At 42.4% G+C, this 21,707-nt stretch overlaps 1 protein-coding gene and 1 long non-coding RNA gene across 5 annotated transcripts in view; both read right to left on the bottom strand.

Moving 5' to 3' along the window:
• Positions 1-471: 471 nt before the first annotated feature.
• The window catches only part of LOC125696701 (protein mono-ADP-ribosyltransferase PARP14-like), a 43,811-nt gene continuing 22,575 nt past the window's right edge, over positions 472-21,707 (bottom strand). Inside the window, exons 1-17 of one of the 3 annotated variants that reach the window (XM_048952736.1) lie at positions 18,135-18,355; positions 16,483-16,616; positions 16,358-16,391; positions 13,263-13,517; positions 11,992-12,228; positions 9,188-11,487; positions 8,306-8,542; positions 7,856-8,077; positions 7,694-7,748; positions 6,918-7,067; positions 6,215-6,277; positions 4,966-5,133; positions 4,603-4,806; positions 3,916-4,512; positions 3,372-3,517; positions 1,847-2,021; positions 472-1,557 (exon numbers count right to left, since the gene is read on the bottom strand). In XM_048952736.1, the coding sequence (XP_048808693.1) occupies positions 1,268-1,557; positions 1,847-2,021; positions 3,372-3,517; positions 3,916-4,512; positions 4,603-4,806; positions 4,966-5,133; positions 6,215-6,277; positions 6,918-7,067; positions 7,694-7,748; positions 7,856-8,077; positions 8,306-8,542; positions 9,188-11,487; positions 11,992-12,228; positions 13,263-13,517; positions 16,358-16,391; positions 16,483-16,616; positions 18,135-18,321 (5,454 nt within the window). In that variant the 5' untranslated portion in view covers positions 18,322-18,355 and the 3' untranslated portion in view covers positions 472-1,267. Of the gene's footprint in view, positions 1,558-1,846; positions 2,022-3,371; positions 3,518-3,915; positions 4,513-4,602; positions 4,807-4,965; positions 5,134-6,214; positions 6,278-6,917; positions 7,068-7,693; positions 7,749-7,855; positions 8,078-8,305; positions 8,543-9,187; positions 11,488-11,991; positions 12,229-13,262; positions 13,518-14,750; positions 14,952-16,357; positions 16,392-16,482; positions 16,617-18,134; positions 18,356-21,707 lie in introns of those variants that run through there. The other 2 variants (XM_048952737.1, XM_048952738.1) reach the window with 2 other exon arrangements.
• LOC125696702 (uncharacterized) lies at positions 19,266-21,171 on the bottom strand. 2 transcript variants are annotated; one of them, XR_007378472.1, is made up of 4 exons: positions 21,079-21,171; positions 20,557-20,675; positions 20,362-20,477; positions 19,266-20,044 (listed from the first exon to the last, which is right to left on the bottom strand). It is a non-coding gene; the product is annotated as an uncharacterized LOC125696702 (long non-coding RNA). The 2 variants fall into 2 exon arrangements; XR_007378473.1 differs by having other exon boundaries at positions 20,561-20,675.

The raw sequence follows: 21,707 nt of genomic DNA, 5'->3' as shown, positions 1-21,707 counted from the left end.
TGGGAAGCGCAGTGCAGCGCAACGCAGGGCTTATCTAAGCAGCGTTGCGCAGAGAAACGCAGAGTTAGCAACGCAGCACTGAGCAGCGCACTGTGCTGGGCAGCACTGCAGAGCAATGCAGCGCCGTGCAGTTCTGCATGCTGCAGTGCAGGGCTGTGTACCCCAGCTGGGTGCAACGTGGCATAACGCAGCGCTGTAAGATGTAATGCAATCCAAATGGGTCCACGCAGTCCTGCGGCTGCAGGAGGTTCAGTGCACTGGGTTTGCTGCAGCCAGCTGGTTGAAGCTCACAGTGCAGTGATGCAGCTGCCAGGCCCCCTTCTGCCCCCAGGAGGTACCCAATGTCAATTAAGGCTTTCCAGCTTCTTTCTGTGTATAGCATCGCTATACCATAAGTGTACTCTGATGTAAAGCAACACTTCTAATTGAAGTGCACTCTCTCTGTAAACAATGACTCGCAATACCACATAATCTACTTGTAACTACTTTTAATAAGATGAAACACACAGGGCTTTTAATTGACAGTTGCAAGGTGATCACTCTAAGTGCATAACCTGCGTATGTTCAAGGGTATGTATACTGTTATTTATTTGCTTTACAGAACATGAAGTGTTTTCAAATGGTTTACCTACAGTATGTATCTATGTGTCCCTAGAATGTGTGCCCATACTGATTGAAAGTGTCCCTATAGACAACTCTGTCCAAAGGGGTGCTTCTGAAGAAAGGTTGTGTTTCCATTTCATCCAGCAGAAATTAATCGCTCTTTACTATCCTAAGAACTCCAGAAGCAATAACTGTGTCCGTAGCATCTGAACTTACGTAACACATAGAATCACACAGACATTAAGGTTGGAAAAGACCTCTAAGATCATCTAGTCCAATCATCAACTCAACGCCACCATGCCCTTCAGTGCCACATTTGTCCTTTTCTCGAAAACCTCGTATAGCAAATCTAAAGTCAGATGGCAACAGGTATGGCACAGCAGCTCCCCTTCCTATCAGTTCCCATCTGCCTTGCTTGGGAGGAAGTCTATGCTGTTCTCAAGCTCTTGCTACACCTCTACAGAACTGAATTTGAAATGTGAGTATTAAAACAATGCATTCTAAAATGATTGCTTATCCTGGCCTTGGTGACTGAAGACTAATTTAAGCACCTGAATAGATTAAAAAAGCACTTAAGAGACGTAAGAGTAAACAGCAATCAAGAAACGCCTGTTACATTTTATATAGAAAAGGCACCAGCATTTTTTAGACTATGAAGAGTATTCTACTGTCTGAAAGTAATAAGGTATTCTGGATATGCCTGAATGTCATTAAATATGACAAACATCTTTGGAGAATTCTCATCATCGACTACGCTGTCGTACAGGTCGGTAGGATCTGCCGAGTGTTTTGGAGGTGGAGTGACCAGCCCTCTGCTCCCAGCACAGAACTCCCCTGTGAGGACCCGAGCCAGGTACATGTATTTTCGGCCACTCGTATCTGGTTTTGAGTAAATATCCTGAGCAGAGTAAATGGCATTAACGGCAAAGTAGGTTCCATTTCCAATGACTGCAGCTGTTTGGAAAGATGTTTTCAGATACAGTTAGTGTTTTTATTCCCAGAATAATCTCTTAAACTCTCTCTTTTTTTTTTTTATTCTACAGAAATTATAAATTGCTTGTAGTTTATCAGCATAGTCTGAGTAATAATCTTTTTTATTCATCCAACATGAATCCCCTTAGACCAGGCTGAAATGTCAACCAGACCTGAGACAGGATGCCCAAGTCTCTCAAAATCAAGTCAGCCCTAGAGATCTGCTGGTGCTGTGTACACCTTCTCTTAACTGCTTTGGAAAATGACTCACCATTAATTCCAGCAAAGCCACGATTAAATCCATTGTAGTTGATTGCGTTCAATGAGATTTTAGCTGTCCCATGAAACAACAGCTTCTCATTATCTTGATTTTTGTTCTTCATACACAGAGACTTCTTTTTGATTTGGTAGGTCTGCCAGAGGAAGGGATTTTGTATTCTTTGAATCTGCAAAGTCACAAAATAGAGCTATAGTAGGGACCAATATCAATCATGACCACAAGACATCAAAACCAAACCAAACAGAGAGAACGACAATAATTATCACTATACCTGTTAGTGTGTGTTTAGTGAGCCTCCTGAAAATCAGAAACCAAGGTAACTTACAAATGGTTTTTGAGCTTGTAATTTTTGGTACACATTTGTCTTGCCTTCCATACCATGTACAAGGCAACTATAGCAGCACCGGTATTTTCAGAAATAGGATGTTCTACTACTGCTAGTGGAAAGGAAGCACTGATGCGAGATGCATTCCACATATCTTAGTAATCTTTACTGATGATTTTTCCCATCAGAAGGGTAGGCTGTAGCAATAGCATTACAGTGAATTTATCTCCTAGACCTCAGCAAAAAGTCAAAATTACTTCTTTTCCTTTGTAGAAAATCCTATTTAAAAATAAATTGGCAGGAGGACATATGTTGCTGTTTTTTTTTTTTGTTTTTGTTTTTTTTAAACATTGTACTCTAATACCTTGCTCTATTCCTATTTTCTTGACCACGATCATTGGAGAAATTTTTTTTTCAAAAAAGTTTCTCACTCTTAATATCATCTTATTTTCTCACAGAATCCTATCTTCTCCCTGGCAATTAAATCTCTATCCATTTTTTTATGGATTTTTCAATAAAAAAGGATCAAATCACGACACTTCAGTTATAACCAGCACTGTAGCCTGAAAGGCTGTCTGAGACCAGCAGGGAAATCCACTCCTCTAGTAGTAAAACAGTAAAAAGCCTTACAGCCAGCCTGCAAGGACAGGGCTGCAGAGAGCTAACTGGGCAGCTGGCTCTTTCAGTAGAGTCTCTGCATCTCCAAATGTTTCTCCCATCGACAGCTTGCCACCCTACAGACTGATGGGCAGCTCTGCTGCATTCTGTGTTTAAATCTTGTCAACTTTGAGAATGAAATGAACTGCAGAAGATGAAGCAGAGTTTAATCCATTGCATAGCTGGAAGGCTGCAATCTTTCATCTCCTAAATCATATTTGTTATGTGAAATAAGATGCTTTCTTTTTAATTTTGAATGATTTTGTTCATATGCCCATTTTCAACATACAATTCCCTAATGCATCATGTTAACTATTCAATACCACATTAGTTAAACAGAGTTATAGCTTGCATACTTACACTCACTCATTTTGCATTATTAGGAATGCAGAAATGCCAGTGCAACTGTTAGGAATTTTTGGAGAGCTTGATGCAGAAAGCGTATTAGATTACAGAAATGTGACAAACAGATACTTAAGAAGTATATTAATGCTTTCAGCCCAAGAGTTAATTTTTCCCCCCATAGGATTTCACCTTCTCTATGACAAAGCTGTGAGCAGTTTTCTGAAATCTCTTCTGAACTTCGAGATACTCCTGACATGATTGTGTGAGGGCCACCAGTTTGACTCGTTCCCCTTGCATGTCTTCCCACTTTGCAGGGAACTCTATTGACTGCATATCTGCAAAACAGGAACTGTTTTAGCATCACTCATATCTAGCTCACTTTTGTAGTTTGACTGCAAACAGGGGGCTGAGAGCACAGTAAATATTATAAAATACTCGATTCCAAACATGTTCCTTTGGAAAATTTATGTATGAAGCCTATGCTTACTAGTTACATACACATGGATAACTTTTGTATTTACAATAGAAGTTATGATTTCTGTCATACCTACTCTACTACTGATTACGAACTTAGAATTGCTAGCTATGGCATGCCTGGCTAAATAAGTAATTAAGTAAGTAAGTAAATCGCTAGGGAGAAAATTACTTCTTCGGAATAACTTGTTTGTAATTATCAGAATTATCATTCAATAGCCACTATTAAAAGTTTCTTATTAGCAAAGCTGTAATTTACCTTCATTCTTTGGCACACGTTGAATGTTTATAGTTCTTCCTTGGTCATTAAGAGCCTGTAGAGTATTCAGATCCACCCTGTAGTTGCTCTTGTTAATTCTGATGGTCAGATGTGTTTTTTTATCTATTTTGGCATCTTCCAGCTGCATATTTGTCAGTTTATCAAAAGCAACAAAGCTATCATCAGTTCTTTGATACCTCCATTCTACTAGGTTATAAACAAGTTCTGCCTTGGATTGTTCTTCTTGAGTAGTCATTATTTTTTTGATCATTTTTTGAACTTCCACAGAAACAGAACAGACTTCCCTGCTAATACCAGAAATTGTAATGCAAGGTGGAGAATGGCTCTTATCAAGCTGAATGGTAACATGCTTTCCTCTCTGGAGATCTGCCAAAGCCTCAATTTGTCTCTCATCAAAATTTTCAATTAGCTCATCTACAATCTTGTTTTCAAACTGTTCCTTTAAAATCAAATCTACTATCCAGGACTCAGTTGCATCCACATTTCTTTTGCTTTCTCCACAAATCTGAAATGTAACTTTATCAACTTTCTTCTCCAAAACCTTCTTGATGGATTTTTTCTGGCCCCAAGAACACGCTGTTGGAGAAATATATGTTAGTTATTTAGTTTTATACAGAAGATCTTTAGTTTTGTGAGCCCAAGCATACAGACAAGCCACCTACTTACATTTTAGCGTAGACATCCACAATTGCGGTTCAAACAAATCTAAATCTTCTCTTTTCATGCTTTCATAAAAGTCTCTCAGCATATGATCCTGGAAGATTACTATTCTAATTTCTTTCAAATGCTGTACTGATCTACTGCTTGCAAATTCCACTATAGCATCCAACATATCATCAGCTACCTTTGCTGGGTTCTGTCGTGCAGCACCTACACAAGAATAGACAACGCATATCAGGAAGTGAACATTATTTAAATCAAGGCAGCATCCAGCTCATATAGGTTGGCGTCACTCTTTCTTCTCCCATTATAACTGCTCACCAAACACCCCAGTCACAGCTCTAATCACTTCCCCATGAAAACACAAACCTGTTCCAATTGCTGGAAAGGCAACAGATTTGTAGCTCCTTAGCTCACACTCGTGAAGTACTTTGGAAACCTGATTCTTCACATTCATACTGTGAATCAAGTGGATGATTTTACTGCATGACAGGGCACCACCCTCTGTAGTAATAAAACCACTTTGAAGCTGTCCAGCTGGAAGAGAGAAGATAAAAAAGGAGACATTTTCAAAGTAGTTATTTTCTGATAAGGCAAATGTTAATATGGATGCCAGTGTACACTAGAGGGATAAATACTTGAAGAAGAGTGGAAAAAGCAGAAAGAAGTCCACTGTGAAAGGTGGTGACACACTGAAACAGGTTGCCCAGAGAGGTTGTGGATACCCCATCCCTGGAGGCATTCAAGGCCACGCTGGATGTGGCTCTGGGCAGCCTGGTCTGGTGGTTGGAGACCCTGCATAGAGCAGGGGGGTTGAAACGATGATCATTGTGGTCCTTTTCAACCCAGGCCATTCTATGATTCTATGTGTGATTATCCTGGCTGTAGATTATTCAAGTTTTCTCTGTAAATATTCCAATGTCGGAATTTCATGAGACAATAATTCAAGTGATTGCATGTTTTCTGTTTGACTACAATTTCCTGGAATCTCTCCTTTGAAGCAGTTTCTTATTTAGTACAACTTCATTTACGTTCAGTTTAAATACAGCTCACTTTTATTTAAAGGCATGCCAATTGAATGTGCACAATTCATTTATACATGAAATCCTCTCTTTCGTCACTTACTCACTGAAAGCTCAAACTGTTACTCTGCAGAGGAGCCGAATGTTTAAAATAATGTCTTGAAGTTAATGACTAATTAACTGGTCTAAGAACTGTGGTACAGAACCTTTGGAAGGGTTCTTGCATTTTTTCAGATCAACACTGTTGGATTATAAACACTTCAGGTCGAAGTCATGTGTGAGGATAAATGGACTCGTGTACAGTCCAGCATGCTTGAATAACTTCAGGGCTGACATCTTACACCGTATTATTTTCCAAGCATTTATTAGCATCAGAAGTCTTCCAACATCTGTGCAGTTGTGAAAAGGAAAATTCTTAAAGCATACACCAGGGCAACAGGATTTCTCTGAATTCCTAGCACTGAGAGGTTTGTTTTTTTTTGAAAAAGATAAAATAATTATGCTATCAGGATACAGAGTTATAGCAAGAACAATAAGTGCTTTGAGAGAAGAAAAAGAAATCTAGTTTAAAAAAAAAAGTATGTGTTCTAACATACCATATTGATCACATTCTTCTTCTACATCGGAACCAGCAGCATCCATAATAGCTTTGAAAACCCCTTAAATTATTCAAGAAAATACACATTAAGTCAGCTTCAATACTTCTACTCAAAACTCCAGCTGAGTTCTGTAGTTTGAACACTAAGTATCTGAGTACAAGAGGCAAAGGGCAAAACCTTGCCAGTTCCTCCGAGTGCCTTCTATCACAAACTGCACTGGCTGCAGATAGAACAGTCTTTGTTATTGATTGGAAATCCTTAGAAATGACTCCTCTTTTGTTCTATTGGGTAATTTTATGACCTTCGCCAAACTCTCAGATTGCTTTGAATTATACATTTGGTGTCTTCACTCTTACACAGTTGAGGCTTGGGCTTATAATGAAATATAAATGTAAAGAAATATATTAGGATGAGAATTTTTCCATAATTATATTTGATCTCAAAAATCCCTTTTATTTAAGCATTTTTCATTTTAAACCTCTTCTGAGTAGTTTGAAAACTACATGAATATTTAGAACATGTGATAAAACTGTTTAAGACCTATTTCCTGACAAATCACTGCTTTCTATTTCTCATCTGAAAAATAAACTTCATGAATGTTTCACATATGGACAACTCTCTCTCCTCTGTGTTCCTAGAAGGTAACATAAGTTTTCCACTGAAGAACTACATATTCACTGTAGTTCTTTATCAGCAATACCTGATGTGGCATCAAATGTTCGATTTGATATATTTACAATGACCTCTGTGTCTTCCTTGGTAATATCTCCACTAATTACTTTGAGCGTAATGGAGCCAATCTTCATTTTATAAACTCCCAATGCTTCAGTTGAAACAGGGCTGATGAAGTCTGCAAGGAAAAGAAAATATCTTAGAACACTACAGTTGCAGCTTTGGATATTATCCCCTTCCACTGAAGGGAACTGTAAATTTATCCTTTCGTGGAGTTTACTGTCAACCAGCTCAACAGCACCTTGACAGTCTCTGCCTACTTCTCTTTAATTCCATTTCCAAAAGCAGGAAGGTACGGTACTTTTCCTGCTTAAATACTGTGAAAGTGAAACCAGCTCAATTCCTGCGAGTTTGTGCAGTATCAGTTCAGGAAGGACTGCTAGAGCCATGTGATGAGACCAACTCTGTGAGAGACTTTCTTCTCTGAACTCTAAAATGACATGAAGCATTATCAGCAATGGAGATCCCAACACAACCTTAAACCCTTTGAGCTGGAATACTAATGGTTCTCTTACCAGGTTGTCCTCCTCCATATACTAAGATTGGTCACATTAAGCTCTCCCTCAGCAAAAGAAATTCCTCATCAAGATTTTTACAGATGAAATTTAAGAATGTCAGTCCACTAAGAGGAAATAAACGTTCCTTCTTTCTTATGATATCTCATCTGTTTCCTGCTACGTATAAAACCACTTGCAGTACTTACATTCTCCTCCATGCCCCACCTCCTGTCCCAACAAAACTTACCTCGCCGAGGTGCTACATCACCAGTTACCCTACGTTTTAGTTCATTGGTAAAAGCCTAGAAAGAGAGAAAAGGCACCAAAGATACAATTTCAGGCTTTATGTACTAAATATTTATATAATTAAATTTAACTGTCATGTGCCACAGATGGCAGGAAAAAATACCTGAATGTTATACATATCATCCGGGTGCAAGAGAAAGTGAACTTCCTGGAGAGTCTTCAGACTGTGACTGCTGCTGAACTTGAATACTTCATCAAACATTAACTTAGAAACAACAGTTTTAGGAAATCTAAATCCCCCAGTTCCAATAGCTGGAAAAGTGATGGAATTCAGTCCAAGTTCTTCAGTTTTCATCAAGCACAAATTGACTATGTTTTCTAGGGTCTGTAAAACACAGCAAAGATCAATTATTTAAGAAAATGAGAAAAAAATACTTTCGCATTTCATCATACACTGTTAGATCCATAGAGAATATGCTGATATAAGAAAAAGCTGAGGGTACACAAGGTGCCTTTAAGGTCGCTGAAACAGGAGGAAATGAAGTTCATTTGTCTAGAAGAGCTGTTTCAAATGCTGGCATTTCAAATATTTTAAAACTAAATTCAAATGTACCTTCAGGGCCTGCCCACTTCCTCTGTCCCACTGGGAAAGTACAGCATGAAACACGAACTTGCAAGCCAGAGTGCATCCACTCGTGCAGAGCACACTCCCGTTACCAACTGCCTGTTGTCCTTTTTCCTTGTCAAACTCCACCTGGAGCTCTGGTCCAGCCTCTTCCAGCAAGGCACGGCAGAGAGGCCCCACACCAAACCCCAAATCTGTGCCAACGCTGTTGACGATTACGTCAGTCTGCAACAAAATGAAAACAAAAATATCTCTAGCCAGACTTCAAAAATGCATTTGCCAGCATCGTCACAAGATACAAAACATACTGCATAAAGCCCGTGTAAGCCACAAAGCTTAATGCACATTTCCTCCCTTTCACTGAAAAGAGACTGTATTCTGATCAGAAGCAGCATCTTTTGCACGAAAACAAGGTGAAAGAATTGCTTTCATGAAGCAAAACAGGCCAAATTGTTTGCTTTCCAGATCACAGGAGGTATTTTATTGACAAATTATTTAAAATGTGTGCCCTGCTGAACATTTTTACATCTAATATTGCTCTTCTGTTGCAACAGGCTCTTAGAGACAGACTGAGAAAGAAACTAATATAGGGGGGAAAAACAGGTCTAGACTTTGAAAAAATAAACCAAGCATGCACTCTTCTATGGGACTGCTTTCCTAAAGTAATTTCTTCAAAGACCATGTCACAATTCACACTGACCCTAGATCTGGAGAATAAATAAAACCCAGCTAGAAATAAAACATCTGAAATTCATGGCTGCCCACTAGAAATAGTGCATTCACCAGAATGACAGACCCCGGTCTGAAATCTATCGGTTCTGCCATCTTGCTTTCTTGTTTAGCTACCACATGGAAAATTTAAAGACTTACTGTTGCATCTATGATGTCTTTCTCCTCCACTCGGATGCACAGTCCTTCTGCTGTCGTAATCATCTTCTCACCATCTGAAGCCACGCAAAGATCCTCTCCTCTCTCCTCACTCTCACTCTCACTCTCCTGCTGCCTGTGATCTGTAGAGCAACCCTGCTGTGGCGCTGAGGTGGATGGCTTAGTTCTAAACACTCTAGGTACAGTCTCACTCAAAACCTGAACTGTTTCTTCATCAATGGCAACAAGATGAATCTCCTTCAAGCTGCTTCCCCCATTGAATTCTTCCAGGGTTTTCTTGATGGCTGACACAATTGCATTTACACACTTCCGCAGCGGGAAGCCAAAAATCCCTCCGCTTACAGAAGGGAAAGCTATGGAGCGATGATTATATGTGTCAGCCAGCTGCAGGCTCTTTTTAATGGCCTGTCTTAACAGGTACACACACTTTCCTACCCTCTTCTCCTTCCACCGGGGCCCAACAGCATGGATGACTTGTTTGCAGGGGAGCTTCCCCGCTCCTGTGATCACCGCACACCCGGCCTGCAGACTCCCCCTCTTCTTCACCACCTCATCGCACTCAGCCTGCAGCCCTGGACCAGCTGCTTGGAGCAGTGCCCAAGCGAGGCCACCAATGTGTTTTAGGTCTTCGTTTGATGCATTCACCACAACATCAACAGGGTAATTGCACAAGTTGCCCTTATATACCAGCACTTCAACACCATCTTGTAGGACTTGCCTGTAGTGGAGCTTTCGTTCCTCGTTATCATCAACATTTTCACTCTTCTGCTGTTCTTCTTCTTTCAGCCTAATCAGACAGTTAAACTTCTGCTTTGCCTCAAAAATAAATGTATCTTTCCTGTCGACAAAGAACTGCTTTGCCCCTGGCTTATCAATTGACACATCCTTCCAGTAAAGGGATGAGATAATTTTTTCCAACGCAGTGGCTGCTTTTGACACTTCTGCTCTTGGTCCGCACAGGGAAATACATGGTGTCTTGGTATGAAAGCATACTGTCCCACCCTTCTTCCTCAGTTCATCACAAACAGCAGATTTTTCCTTCTCTATGAACTCCACTGCTGCCACCAACTTAGCAGGGATTTCTTTTTCCACCTGCGTGTTTCTATGTATAAAATCATAAAGGTTCTGATAAACTTCTTCTACAGTCTCAGTAAAGCCAGTAATGATCACTGTATTTTCATTTCTAACAGGTTCATGGATGACTACAGCTTCCTGGGAAGAGGGGTACTTCTTACGCAGGAAGGCAAGCAGATCACTCCACTCTTTCATTTTAGTGACTTCAGAGTCCTTCACATCAACGCTCTTATATGCTAGGCTTGCCTTTAATCGCTTTTCTCCTTCTGAAAGATCTTTAGAAGTCTCTCCAAATACCACCACAGTGTCACCCTTGAGCTCATAAAAAGCATTAATTTTGTTTGCAGCAAATAACATCTCTGACATTCTCTTACTATTTACACAGCGTAGGTGTAGGAAAACATTGTTATTAACATTAACTGATGCTGAGGGCATATTCAATACCTTTTCCAGTAAGTTGGCTTTGGTTTTATAAACTTCTGCAGATAATCCACACAACTGAACAGACTGTTTTGTCTCATCATAAGAGATCTTTAAGCATGGATATTCTCCATGAATTTGCTTTTCTAGCCCAGCATTATGCAAAACTGCATATTTCCCTGGGGTGATCGACACAGAAATTTCTATGTTTTTTTTTTTCCTTTCACTTTCCTCCATGGCTTTTTCCATGCATTCCCTCACTTCTTTCTCTGCACTGTCCACGGCTGCTCTGTTACCTGCTATCACCACCATCTCCTCAGAAATATCAGTTATGATCAAATCAGCATCTTTCATCAATCTGTTCTTCACATCTTTCCACTTAGCTGAACTTACTTTACACTTTATAGCTACGTAACGCGACATGATACGTGAGAACTCGGTGGAAACATCTTGCTTCCAGGTCTTGATCAACTTAATCATTGTTTCCTTCTGCTCAGAGATAGATGATGATGGACACAGCGTGATTTCTGGTTGAGCACAGTCTGCCTGCGGCCACTTTAGACAGCAATGGCAATTTGCCATTTCCTGGTTTATGGCTTCAGTCAGTCTATCTTGCCTTTGTAAAAACTGCCAGACATAGGGATCTAGTGGCATCACCACAGGGTCTGGCATCTTGGTAACTGGTCTGTCTTTCCCGTACAGAGCTGTTCCCAGTGAGTGGTAATATGGATGCACAGAAACCGGTGTTTGTTGAAGTAAATGCTGCTTTTCCAAGACAGTGCTTAGATCTAAGTTACATACACACATACACACATCATTAGTTTCAAATCAAGTAAATTAATCTATGGTTAGCACAATTAAATTGAATAAAATAACTTGTCTTGTTTGGCCACTTGAAGGAGCTATTTTCATGTGTTTCTGATTTCCCAGGCACTCTGTAGGGGACAAGGGGTTCTGAATAGTTTAACAAATATGCTTATGTCATTAATTCCTTATACAGCTGTGGGTTTCTTTCACTTCCTAAGGAAACCCCAGCACAGAGCAGGGCCAAATCAGGACAATACTATGAAATGGACCTTACTTTCAGCCTAAAAAAAAAAAAAACCTCATTGTCCCAATGCATTTTTTTTTTAAATAATATTTGCCATTTGGTAGGAGCAGACAAATGAAATGAATCATAAGATTGACAGGGGCTTAAAACACATTACCAAGAACTAAATCACATACTAACATAAACATTCCTAAGCAAATGCAGAACATCAAAAGAACAGCAAGGACAGAGACAGCCTTACCTTTGTGATCACAGAAAGTAATGATGGCCGAGTTCTCCTCAGGGAAGAGCTGGATGTCTGACAAAGGCCCACCTCCATTTTGTGTGTTCTCAAAATAAACTGTGAGATAGTCTGTGGAAACGTTATCTGGTATGTTTTCAGCCTTGAGGCTGCGAGTCACTTCAAGAAGCCTGGCAGTTATTTTGAATCTTTTCACTCTTTTGTTTTGTGCAAGGTTGTTGATGAATTCTTGAGTATCTGTAGACAGAAAAGCAGCGTTAATTCAACATGTTTTCCCACATCCTTATCATTATGGCTGGCACAGGAGAGAGCAAAGTTTACTTTTCCCTGCATTTGCAGAAAAGACAGCTGCAAAATAACTCAGTGTTGTAACAAAAGGGGGGAAGTGGACACAGCCATGTTACTTCATGCTATTCGTTACTACTTCCTCTGTCTCCTCATCCATATCTTGTATATACTAAGCACTTCTCACTGTTTCGCTGTCTTCTGGATGTCACATAGTTGACCCGATCAATCTATATCCGTGACAGGGGGCAACAGGTCTCTGCCCTTCCCCCCCCCCCCCCCCAGTTCCACAAAAATGGGAAGGAAGGAAGGAAGGGAGGAAAAGAACAGCAGCAATCTATGGAGGAAAACTTATTTTACTATAATAACAGAATACAAGATAACACAATATATACAATTTAACTGAAATTGGGATTAATAAATCAGATAAGATGAGAGAGAGAGTTCCCAGGACCAAGTCAAACCTGAAAAGCTTGGAACGGCCAGGAAAGCACCTCCAGCACCCACTGCAAGGCAGCAAGAGGGTGCCCCCCCACCCGGCAGGGCCAGATCCCGTGACTTCTGTAATGTACAGGGATAGGTACTTGGAATTGGGGCATTAACACTTTAATACCCAGTACATTACATGTTTTGATGTGGAATACTGAAACCCCAAAAAAACAAAAAAAAAAATAGAAACATGACACTGGAACAGAGACTTTATATACTCCAATAATCTACAGAATCCATCTCCATACTCAGCCTGTTTCTAGTTCTCCATCTGTCTCAAAATGAGATAGAATGTCACGATTTTCCTTTTCACTCTAAAATTTGGAGCACATTTTCATGGAGCAGTATATAAAACTTTTGTTTTGCCTGAGAGACCACTGCAAAGGTAGTTTATAAAAACCTCAGTCTCTAGAAGGAAAGAAATCAAGCTCTGGATGCTACAGTTCACACATACGCAATATGCATGAAAATAATTGTCAGTGTTCATCCTGTCTTACCAGTACTTTTCAGAAAAGTAGCTACAGCAACATTTAACTCCGGTATCATTTCCACAGTGAAGTCATCATCCGCAGCTAAACCGCTGACATCCTCTAGCAGTATCTGTATGCATTTTGCACTGCATCCTTCAACATTTCCAAGCACCACAGAAGGTGAAGTCTCTGCAGACTGTTCTGCAGCTTTCTCCATGGAGCGAGATCTCTCCTGGAGTTCACTCTTTGGAAAATCATTCTCTGTTTTCTGCAAAGCTCCTCCTGCAACATTTTTTAACAGAAAGAGAAATAGACCCTGTTATACTGGTGCACATTTCCAGGAATAAATAGAATCATAGCATCGTAAAGGTTGGATCAAAGATCCAACTGTCTCTCCCCTAGCACAACTTGAGGCCATCACCTCTCATTTTACTGCTGTCACCCAGGAACCAAGGCCAAATCCCACCTCCTCAGAACCTCCTTCAAGGGAGTTGTAGAGAGCCATAAGGTCTCCCCTGAGCCTCCTCCAAACTGAACAATGCCAGTTCCCTCAGCTTCTCCCCATAACACTTGTGCTCCAGACCATTTGCAGCTCTGCTGCCCTGCTCTGTACACAATCCAGAGCCTCAGAATTTTTCTCATAGCAAAGAGCCCAAAACCAAACTCAGCATTCAAGATGCAGCTTCACCCATGCTGAGTACAGAGGGACAATTAACTCCCTGCTCCTGCTGGCTGCACTGCTGCTGGTAGAAGCCAGGATGCTGCTGGACATACAACCAACCTCAGAAGTATCCCCTGCCCCAAATCTGCATGGCCAAAGGACCACCAGCTATCACTCAAGATTTTTTTTGCTGAGATTTTACTGAAATTGGAGGGGAGCTGGGGTCAGGCAGGGGGTGGGACAGACAGGCGGGGGGGGAGGGGAACAGATCCATCTCAGCAGCTCTTCCTATTTCACCTGTATGGCCTGAAGGTAACTGCAAATGGGATCTGAGAGAGCTGTCCCTCAAGCCAACAGAGAGCAGGAAGGCTCCTTCAGCTTCCAGACACATGGTCTGTCAAAACCAGAGGGTTCTGCAGGACCCAACAGGAGATGCTGCCATCCAGTAGCCACCCAACAGTACTCTGTCCCCAACATGGCAATTTCGCCTGTTGGGAGCATCCATCAGGGGCAGAAGCACCATCTCTGACACCAAGAGATATCTATGCAGCCAGCTGCTGGCTGACCAGGTGGAAGACAAACCCCCAGCACCTGCAAGTCAACCACAGAGCCACACAGTGCTTGCAGCAGCCATCCTTGCAAACAGTGGCAGCTTTCCTCTCACTGTCCCAACAAACACAAGTTGCTTTTGCTTAAGCAACTAATAACCCCAAGCCATGCAGCAGCACCTTTGGTACCGTATGGTGCTTTCTGACCTCACTGGAGACCTCCACCCCACCAGAACCCTGTGCCACCATGCAGGTCTGCGCAGACCCTCAGTACTCCCACCCCCCACAGCCACTCTGTTATCTCACCAGGTGCTGGTCCTGTCCCTACAGCATCCTCTGGCCTCACACCTTCTGTGGGAACAGACACCTTCACCCCACGATTCCGACGGGGGCCCATGGAGCCAGCAGTCTGAGCAGGCCCAAGGGAAGAGAGGGAAATGCAGGAGCAGGGCTGGAGCAGGCAGTCAAGCCAAAGGGCTGCACACTGCTGGCTAGAGGGTTTCAGGAGCAAGCCTGATATACAGCAACAACTGATATACCGAAGCCATAATATTTACAGAAGGGAGGCTTTGAAGGCCTAACAGCATAACCCTGACAAGAAGAAAACAAGACACAGCTGCAGAACCAACAGCTCTACAAGTCACAGCTGCAGAAGTAACAGCTCTGTGCCCACCACTGCATCTCTACATCACAGACAGTAATCATCTGTGCCATCACACCCAGTGCAGAAAATGGACAAAAGAGGAGAAACATACAAAGCAGCATTAAACCAGATTTAGTACAGAAAGGAAAATGCCCCAGTGCTAGCACTGACAAATTTGCTGAGGAACTGGTCCTTCTTGGTGGCCTAGTATTGACTTTTCACCAAGGCAGGTGTATTTTGATGTTAGCACTGCTCTCCAGACTGGCTGCGGAGCCACAAAACTTGCTAGAATTTTGCTGAAAGGGAATCTGGACAAGTAGTCAAGTTCACCACGATAGTGGTAAGATGTGCCACTTAACAAAGTCTATTAACTGCAGAGAGTGCAAAGACACCTGGCCTGGGATTAAGACCCCCCATTTATTTGTATGTATGTCTCATTTTAGAGCAGTTATGCAGGATAAAGGAACTAAATCCCTCTCTGGATGCATTTCTCTAATGAAATTGGCTAGTATAGAAGCTTAAAAGAGACACATGGTTTAAGCATGGCAGGGTGAACCCCATGCTTGGTGCACATACCTGGCTATGCATGCTTCCCTACATCACCTGAGCCCAAGCGTCAAACTCAGGAAGAAGTTTTAAGCACAGCACTCATCTTGGTTCAGTGTGGGATAGAGTTAATTTTATTCCTAGTAGCTAGTACAGAGCTGTGTTTTGGCTTTAGGCTGGGAAGAATGTTGATAACAGATACGTCAGCTGCTGCAGAGCAGAGCTCTGAGTCAAAGACTGCAGATTCTCATGCTGCCTGAGAATGAGAGCTAGGGGTGCACAGGGAGCCTCAGGGGCTGCACAGCCAGGATAGCTCACCCAAAGCACCAAAAGGATATTCCATACCATACAATGTCATGCTCAGTAACAAAACAGGGGCAATTGAACAGATGGGATTCCATTGCTCAGGGGCTGGCTGGGCATCGGTCAGCTGGTGGTGAGCAACTGTGTCATGCACCACTTGCTCTTTTTTATTATTATTATTTCCTCCTTTCTCATTAAACAGCATATCAATCCACCAGTTCTCTCACTTCTACCTTTCTGATTCTCAACCCCATCCCTCTGTAGGGGAGTGGCTGTGTGTGCCTGGCTGCTTATGTTTTCCCACATCACCTGGGCCAGGCTGTCAAATTCAGAGAGAAACTTTCAGCCCAACTCCCCACTGAATGGGAGATCTGCTTTTATTTCAGGAAGAATCGTCACAGAGAGATGGACAACAGCTTACCTTTTCTTTGAAGGCCTCTCATGGCATCCAGAGCCTGAAGTAAAATTGAAACAAATTATCACTGACTGATTTGTCATTCTCATAATTGTTTCAAAGTCCTAGTTAGGATTATAATTTGTATTCACCTTTGTGGGAACTATTTTTTCCTCAAGTGCTTCCTGTTCAGCTGCTGCTTCAAGCTCTGTGACAATGAACTTAAATTTCCCTTTTTTTCCCAAATCCAGCTCGTGAGTCTGTCTCTCAAGGACCTGTTGCTTCACTGAGGAAAACCAAAGAAAACAGTGACGAGCTGAACAGAGAAACAACTGTATACATTAAACCACGTGGCACATCCTACCATTTTGCTTAGGACTCATGCATTTCCCCGCTAAGTAGAAGATCTTTAAACTCAAGACACTAGCAGAGCATGTAGGGGACTTTCCTACTGAACAGGAAGGAAACAAGCACGGAGAATATCCCAGTGACAGAACACGAAAACATAAAGCTTCACCCTGCCTGCACTGCTCCATCACACTTCCAAGCCTGTGTGAGGGCTGCAGCCCCAAGGCAATACAGGAGCCCCAGGATCAGCCCCGTGCCTAGTACACCCTCTTCCAGCAGCATGAGGCTGTCATCTTACCTCAACTTACCAGCTGGGGAGAGGCAGCAGCAAGGAAGCATGGTAAGACAGAAAAATTATATACACGTAAGTTTATGTGCAGACAGGAATATGTACCTACGTGTGTTTAACATAACTGGAATTGAGTGCTTCCTCCCTGCTGCATGTTTTTGTTTTGTATTTCTAACATATATCTGCTGTCACAATAAGCATTAACTGCCACCATATTAATATCAATATATCAAACAAAACTGCCCTTAGTGCTGAGCCCCTTAGGCTCGCTGCCAGCCAATTGACCTCTGTTCACAACAACCCTTCAGGCCTGTTTTCTCACATAGTGAGCAGCACATGCATCCCAGCCGTATGCTGACTAAATTTCTCTGAATTCTCCAGAAGGCTGTAGGAAAATAGCATCAAACTCTTTGCTAAAATCCAAGTAAACCACATCCACAGCCTTTCCCTCATCCACTGAAGATGTCATCTTACTGTTGACAAAAATTGGATCAGAAGTTGTTTTACAATACGGGAGATGAGGCACTGGCAGAGGTTGCCCAGAGAGATGGTGGATGCCCCATCCCTGGAGACACCTGAGGTCAGGCTGAACTGGGCTCTGAGCATCTGATTGGGATGTAGGTGTCCCTGTCCCTTGCAGGGGAGTTGGACCAGAGGGCCTTTAAATGTCTCTTCAACTCAAACGAGTCTGTGATTTTACAGTAATCAGGTAGGATCTGCTCTCCACAAACCCACACTGAGTCTGACCCCTTACTGTCCTGCGTGATGCAATGATTTGCTCCATAACCTTTGCTGGCACTGATACCATTGGAAAGTGTTATTCCCTGGATTTATTAATTTAGAGATGATAAAGGTTTACTCAAAAAAATCACGCAGAGGATAAGACTAAGCACTGAATTCAGGCTTCTATATATGTAAATGCTCATACTGTATATTGCACATTACGATGCATATTGCATATTATATCAGTGTTGCACAGTGTGTATCAGATGGTAAATCACAGGTTAGAAGGAATCTTAAAGCCCACCCAGTTCCAACCCTGTGATCCCATCCAACCTGACCTTGAGCACCTCCCTAGAAGGTGCCCTTACAGCATCATACGCTACATCTCATCAAGCCAGCGTTTCCCTGCCCCCCCCCCCCCCCCTTCTCCCCTTCCCGGCTCACCGTCGGGTTGGGCGAAGCAGACGAGCAGCTGCCCGGGTCCCCCCCGGAGCTCGCACTCGCCGCCGCCCGAGCGCTTCGGGCTCTGAAAGTAGAGCAGCAGCTTCTTGCGCAGCGCGGCCGACGGCTCCGCGGTGCCCCAATCCCCGCGCACCAGCAGCGGGAAGGAGCCCGGCCGCGGCCCCGCCATGGCTGCGCTCTGTCAGCAGCTCCGCTGCCTTTCGCTTTCTCTTCCCGGCCGGGGGGGAGCGGCACGGGGCATTTCCCGACATAGACCTGCGGCACACACCCGGACTCAGCCATTGCCCCGCTGCACATCGCACTTTCACCTTCGCTACACATCACGTTCGCACACACCTCCCTGGTTAGCCTCCTTCCCAAGTTTTTGAGAACTTATTTGCATTATACTTTTTAATCAGAGATACGTATCATAGAATCATTAAGGTTGGAAAAACCACTAAGATCACTGAACCCAACCATGAGCCAACCACTGATCATGCCCCGCAGTGCCATATTTCCACATCTCCCCTGAGCTGAACAACCCTAATTCCCTCACCTGCTCCCCTTAGGACTTGTGCTCCAGTCCCCTCACAGCTCACTCTCTGAACACACTCCAGTGCCTTAATGACTTCCCCATGGTGAGGGGCCCAGAACTGAGCACAGTACTTGAGGAGCAGCCTCACCCAGCAACAAAACGTAACAGAATGATGATGGAAGGTTCAGCCTCTACTGCCGTACCACCAACATCCAGTTCCTATATTGTGAGCCAACATAACAATATAGGAGGAATTAAATGGCCTTTAAAAAGCCTTAAAAGACACCCCCCTGCTCCCCCTTGCCCTGTTCTTTTCTGCTTAAGATCAGAGGAACAACACTATAGCTGGTACTTAACAGAAGCATCTTCCCAACTTTCACTTTCCTGGCTCTCTTAGGCTATACCTAGGTATCTCAGGCATTAACTGCTAGTAGCAAGTTAGCTCACAGTGACAGAACCTCTTACTGACCTGCCTATTGTATTAAATGCAAGTAAATCCACATTAGAGATGTGAGATGTCAGTCTCCAAGCACTCAATAACTGACCCATTCAAAACAAATGCTAAATGTTCAGAGACCACGTCAGACAAACACAGTCCATTAAGTACAGATAGTTCATTTATTGAGAACTGTGAATGACAGTCTGCATCATAATTGATGACAGCTCCTCACTTTCAGAAATGTGAGACCAAGCACTCAGTCTCTCACTCTCCCCCACCAGCACTGCTGCAGCTAGGATGGCCAGAACACAGCATGGAGGATCACGATGGGGAGGCGTGGGATGTCTACTGGAAACTGCTGTTAGACTACATGCCAGATTAAACTTGTCTTAAATGCATTCAGCTATTACTCTGAGAGGAAAAACATTAGCCTATGCTCAGGACATCAAAAAGAACCAGAGGCTGCTTGAACATAAACAGGCCTTTAGAAATTAATTTGATAAAACTATAAATAGTTCTCACTGCATATTTGGTTGATCTGTAGGACTGATTTATAACATAAAAGCTAAGAGACATGCAATCATGGCTGCAATCAAAATGCTCATCTAGTGAAAGTGATGAGGTACTCCGGGTAAGCTTGAATATCATTAAAAACAATAAACATGGATGGATTGTTCACATTATCAGTTGAACTGTCAAACAGATCCACACTGTTGCCAACACTCTTTACTGCTGGAGTAATTGCTCCTTGTGTCCCCTGGGAATACTGTCCAACAAGGACTCGAGCCAGGTACATGTGCTTCTTCCCATTGGCATCTGGTTTTGAGTAGGTGTCATTAGCAGGATAGCTGGCATTAACAGCAAAGTGCTGGGTTTGGCATCCATTTGACACTTTATTTGGTAGACTTTCCACAAAGATGGGTTCTGTACTCTTTCGATCTGCAAAGTTTGAGAAGAAGACATTCATTTCTTCTTGTTATGAAAAACATCAGTGTATCAATCACCCAGTGCTCCAAGATTCTCCTCCCAGCTACAACACATGGATACTAGATTATAAAATACGTTGGGCACGTGGCTCCAGACTTCAGCACAGCAGCCAGCAGTACCCATCTCAGAATGCAACAGAAACAATCCGTAGGAAACTACATAAGATAGTCTTACAGGCTTCTGGGTCATACACAAAACATCTGCCTGCTGAGCACACATGGCTTAAAGGAAAAAGTGTTCTGCTCTACTGAAGAAAAGAGCACACTCACCAGGGGCATCAGAAGTAACTGCTGAAGACTCGTACCAAATACCTCAACTGCAACATCAAACCAATGCTCCTTTAAATCAGTTAATCAGATGACAGTGCTGTCACTAATCTCCTACTCTGTGGGGGAACATCCTAAATAAATTCTCGTGCAACTTGACTGTTGAACAGTGGTCTGCTCTATAGAAGAGATGCTTACATACAGATGCACTGAGTCCCCTGTCACTCCAGGAATAGATAAAGCTTGAAACTCACAGCTTCAATTTTCTCAGCAAGTTTATAATACTGGATCTCGCTCCTCCTTACACTGATTCTTCCCTAAAAAAAACAAGTATTCCTTCAGCAAGTTAGAAAACTCAAGCCCCTCTTAGGATTCCAAAGCCAGAAACATTCAATTCCACAATACTGCCAAGCAGTATGAAACAACTGTAAGCAGTCATTATAATAACATGACAATTTCAAAAATTGCAATAGACTAACAAGCAAATTCAAAGCAAATCAGTTGAAAGAATAGGATAAGTATTATTTAACTCTTCCTAGGACTTCCCTATTCACACATATATACAGGAAAACATTCACATGCGTATACGTAATACTACAATGCAACAAAGAACATAGCAGTAAGAGTAGAGTAGCACAATCCCATACGACAGTAAATGAGAAAAAACCCCAAATCAGCAACTACCATAGATACAGAAACAAAGCAAAAAAAACTACTTACCTCCACAATGCCTCCAGCAGACAAGAATCCCCACCAAGAGATCCTCACCACTACTACCAACCCTTAAATGAGGTCTGGGAAGGGGGGGTGGATCCTGACTCCACCCCTTCATGACACTCAGTGCCATTAAATGCACCTGAGATAGCCTGGGTTGGCCCTGCCTTCCCACCATGTGCTCAATCACTGTTTCAAGCCCTGACTTCGCATTTCTGCTGCAATATGGAATGACAACTCACTTTCAAAGCAAAACAAAAGGAAAACTGCACTGAGATCACTGATAGGAAAGCATTATGTTATAGAAAGTCAGTTTATGGATCACGAGAGATCATGAAATGCTGGTGAAATGGAAAGTGTAAAAAAAAATGTTTGATTCTTCACTGCATTTGGCGTTTTCAGCTCCCTGTGTATAAAATGGCTATGGTACTTCTGCTATTCATTGTCTGTGGGAGGCTTGTGCAATTATGGAAGATTGCAGTGGCTGCTACATCTAACATTCACGATGAAAAGACAGGCCTTAGTAGCATGTTCTCAGAAAGAGAAAAGTAGCTAAATCTTAATTAATACATGCATAAATATATGCACTAATAGCTATGTATGTATACACTGTAGATATGCAACACTGAGCTCAG

The sequence above is a fragment of the Lagopus muta genome, chromosome 8, assembly GCF_023343835.1.
Source record: "Lagopus muta isolate bLagMut1 chromosome 8, bLagMut1 primary, whole genome shotgun sequence".
Classification (NCBI taxonomy): Eukaryota; Metazoa; Chordata; class Aves; order Galliformes; family Phasianidae; genus Lagopus; species Lagopus muta.
This window is presented reverse-complemented; position numbering and strand designations above follow the sequence as displayed.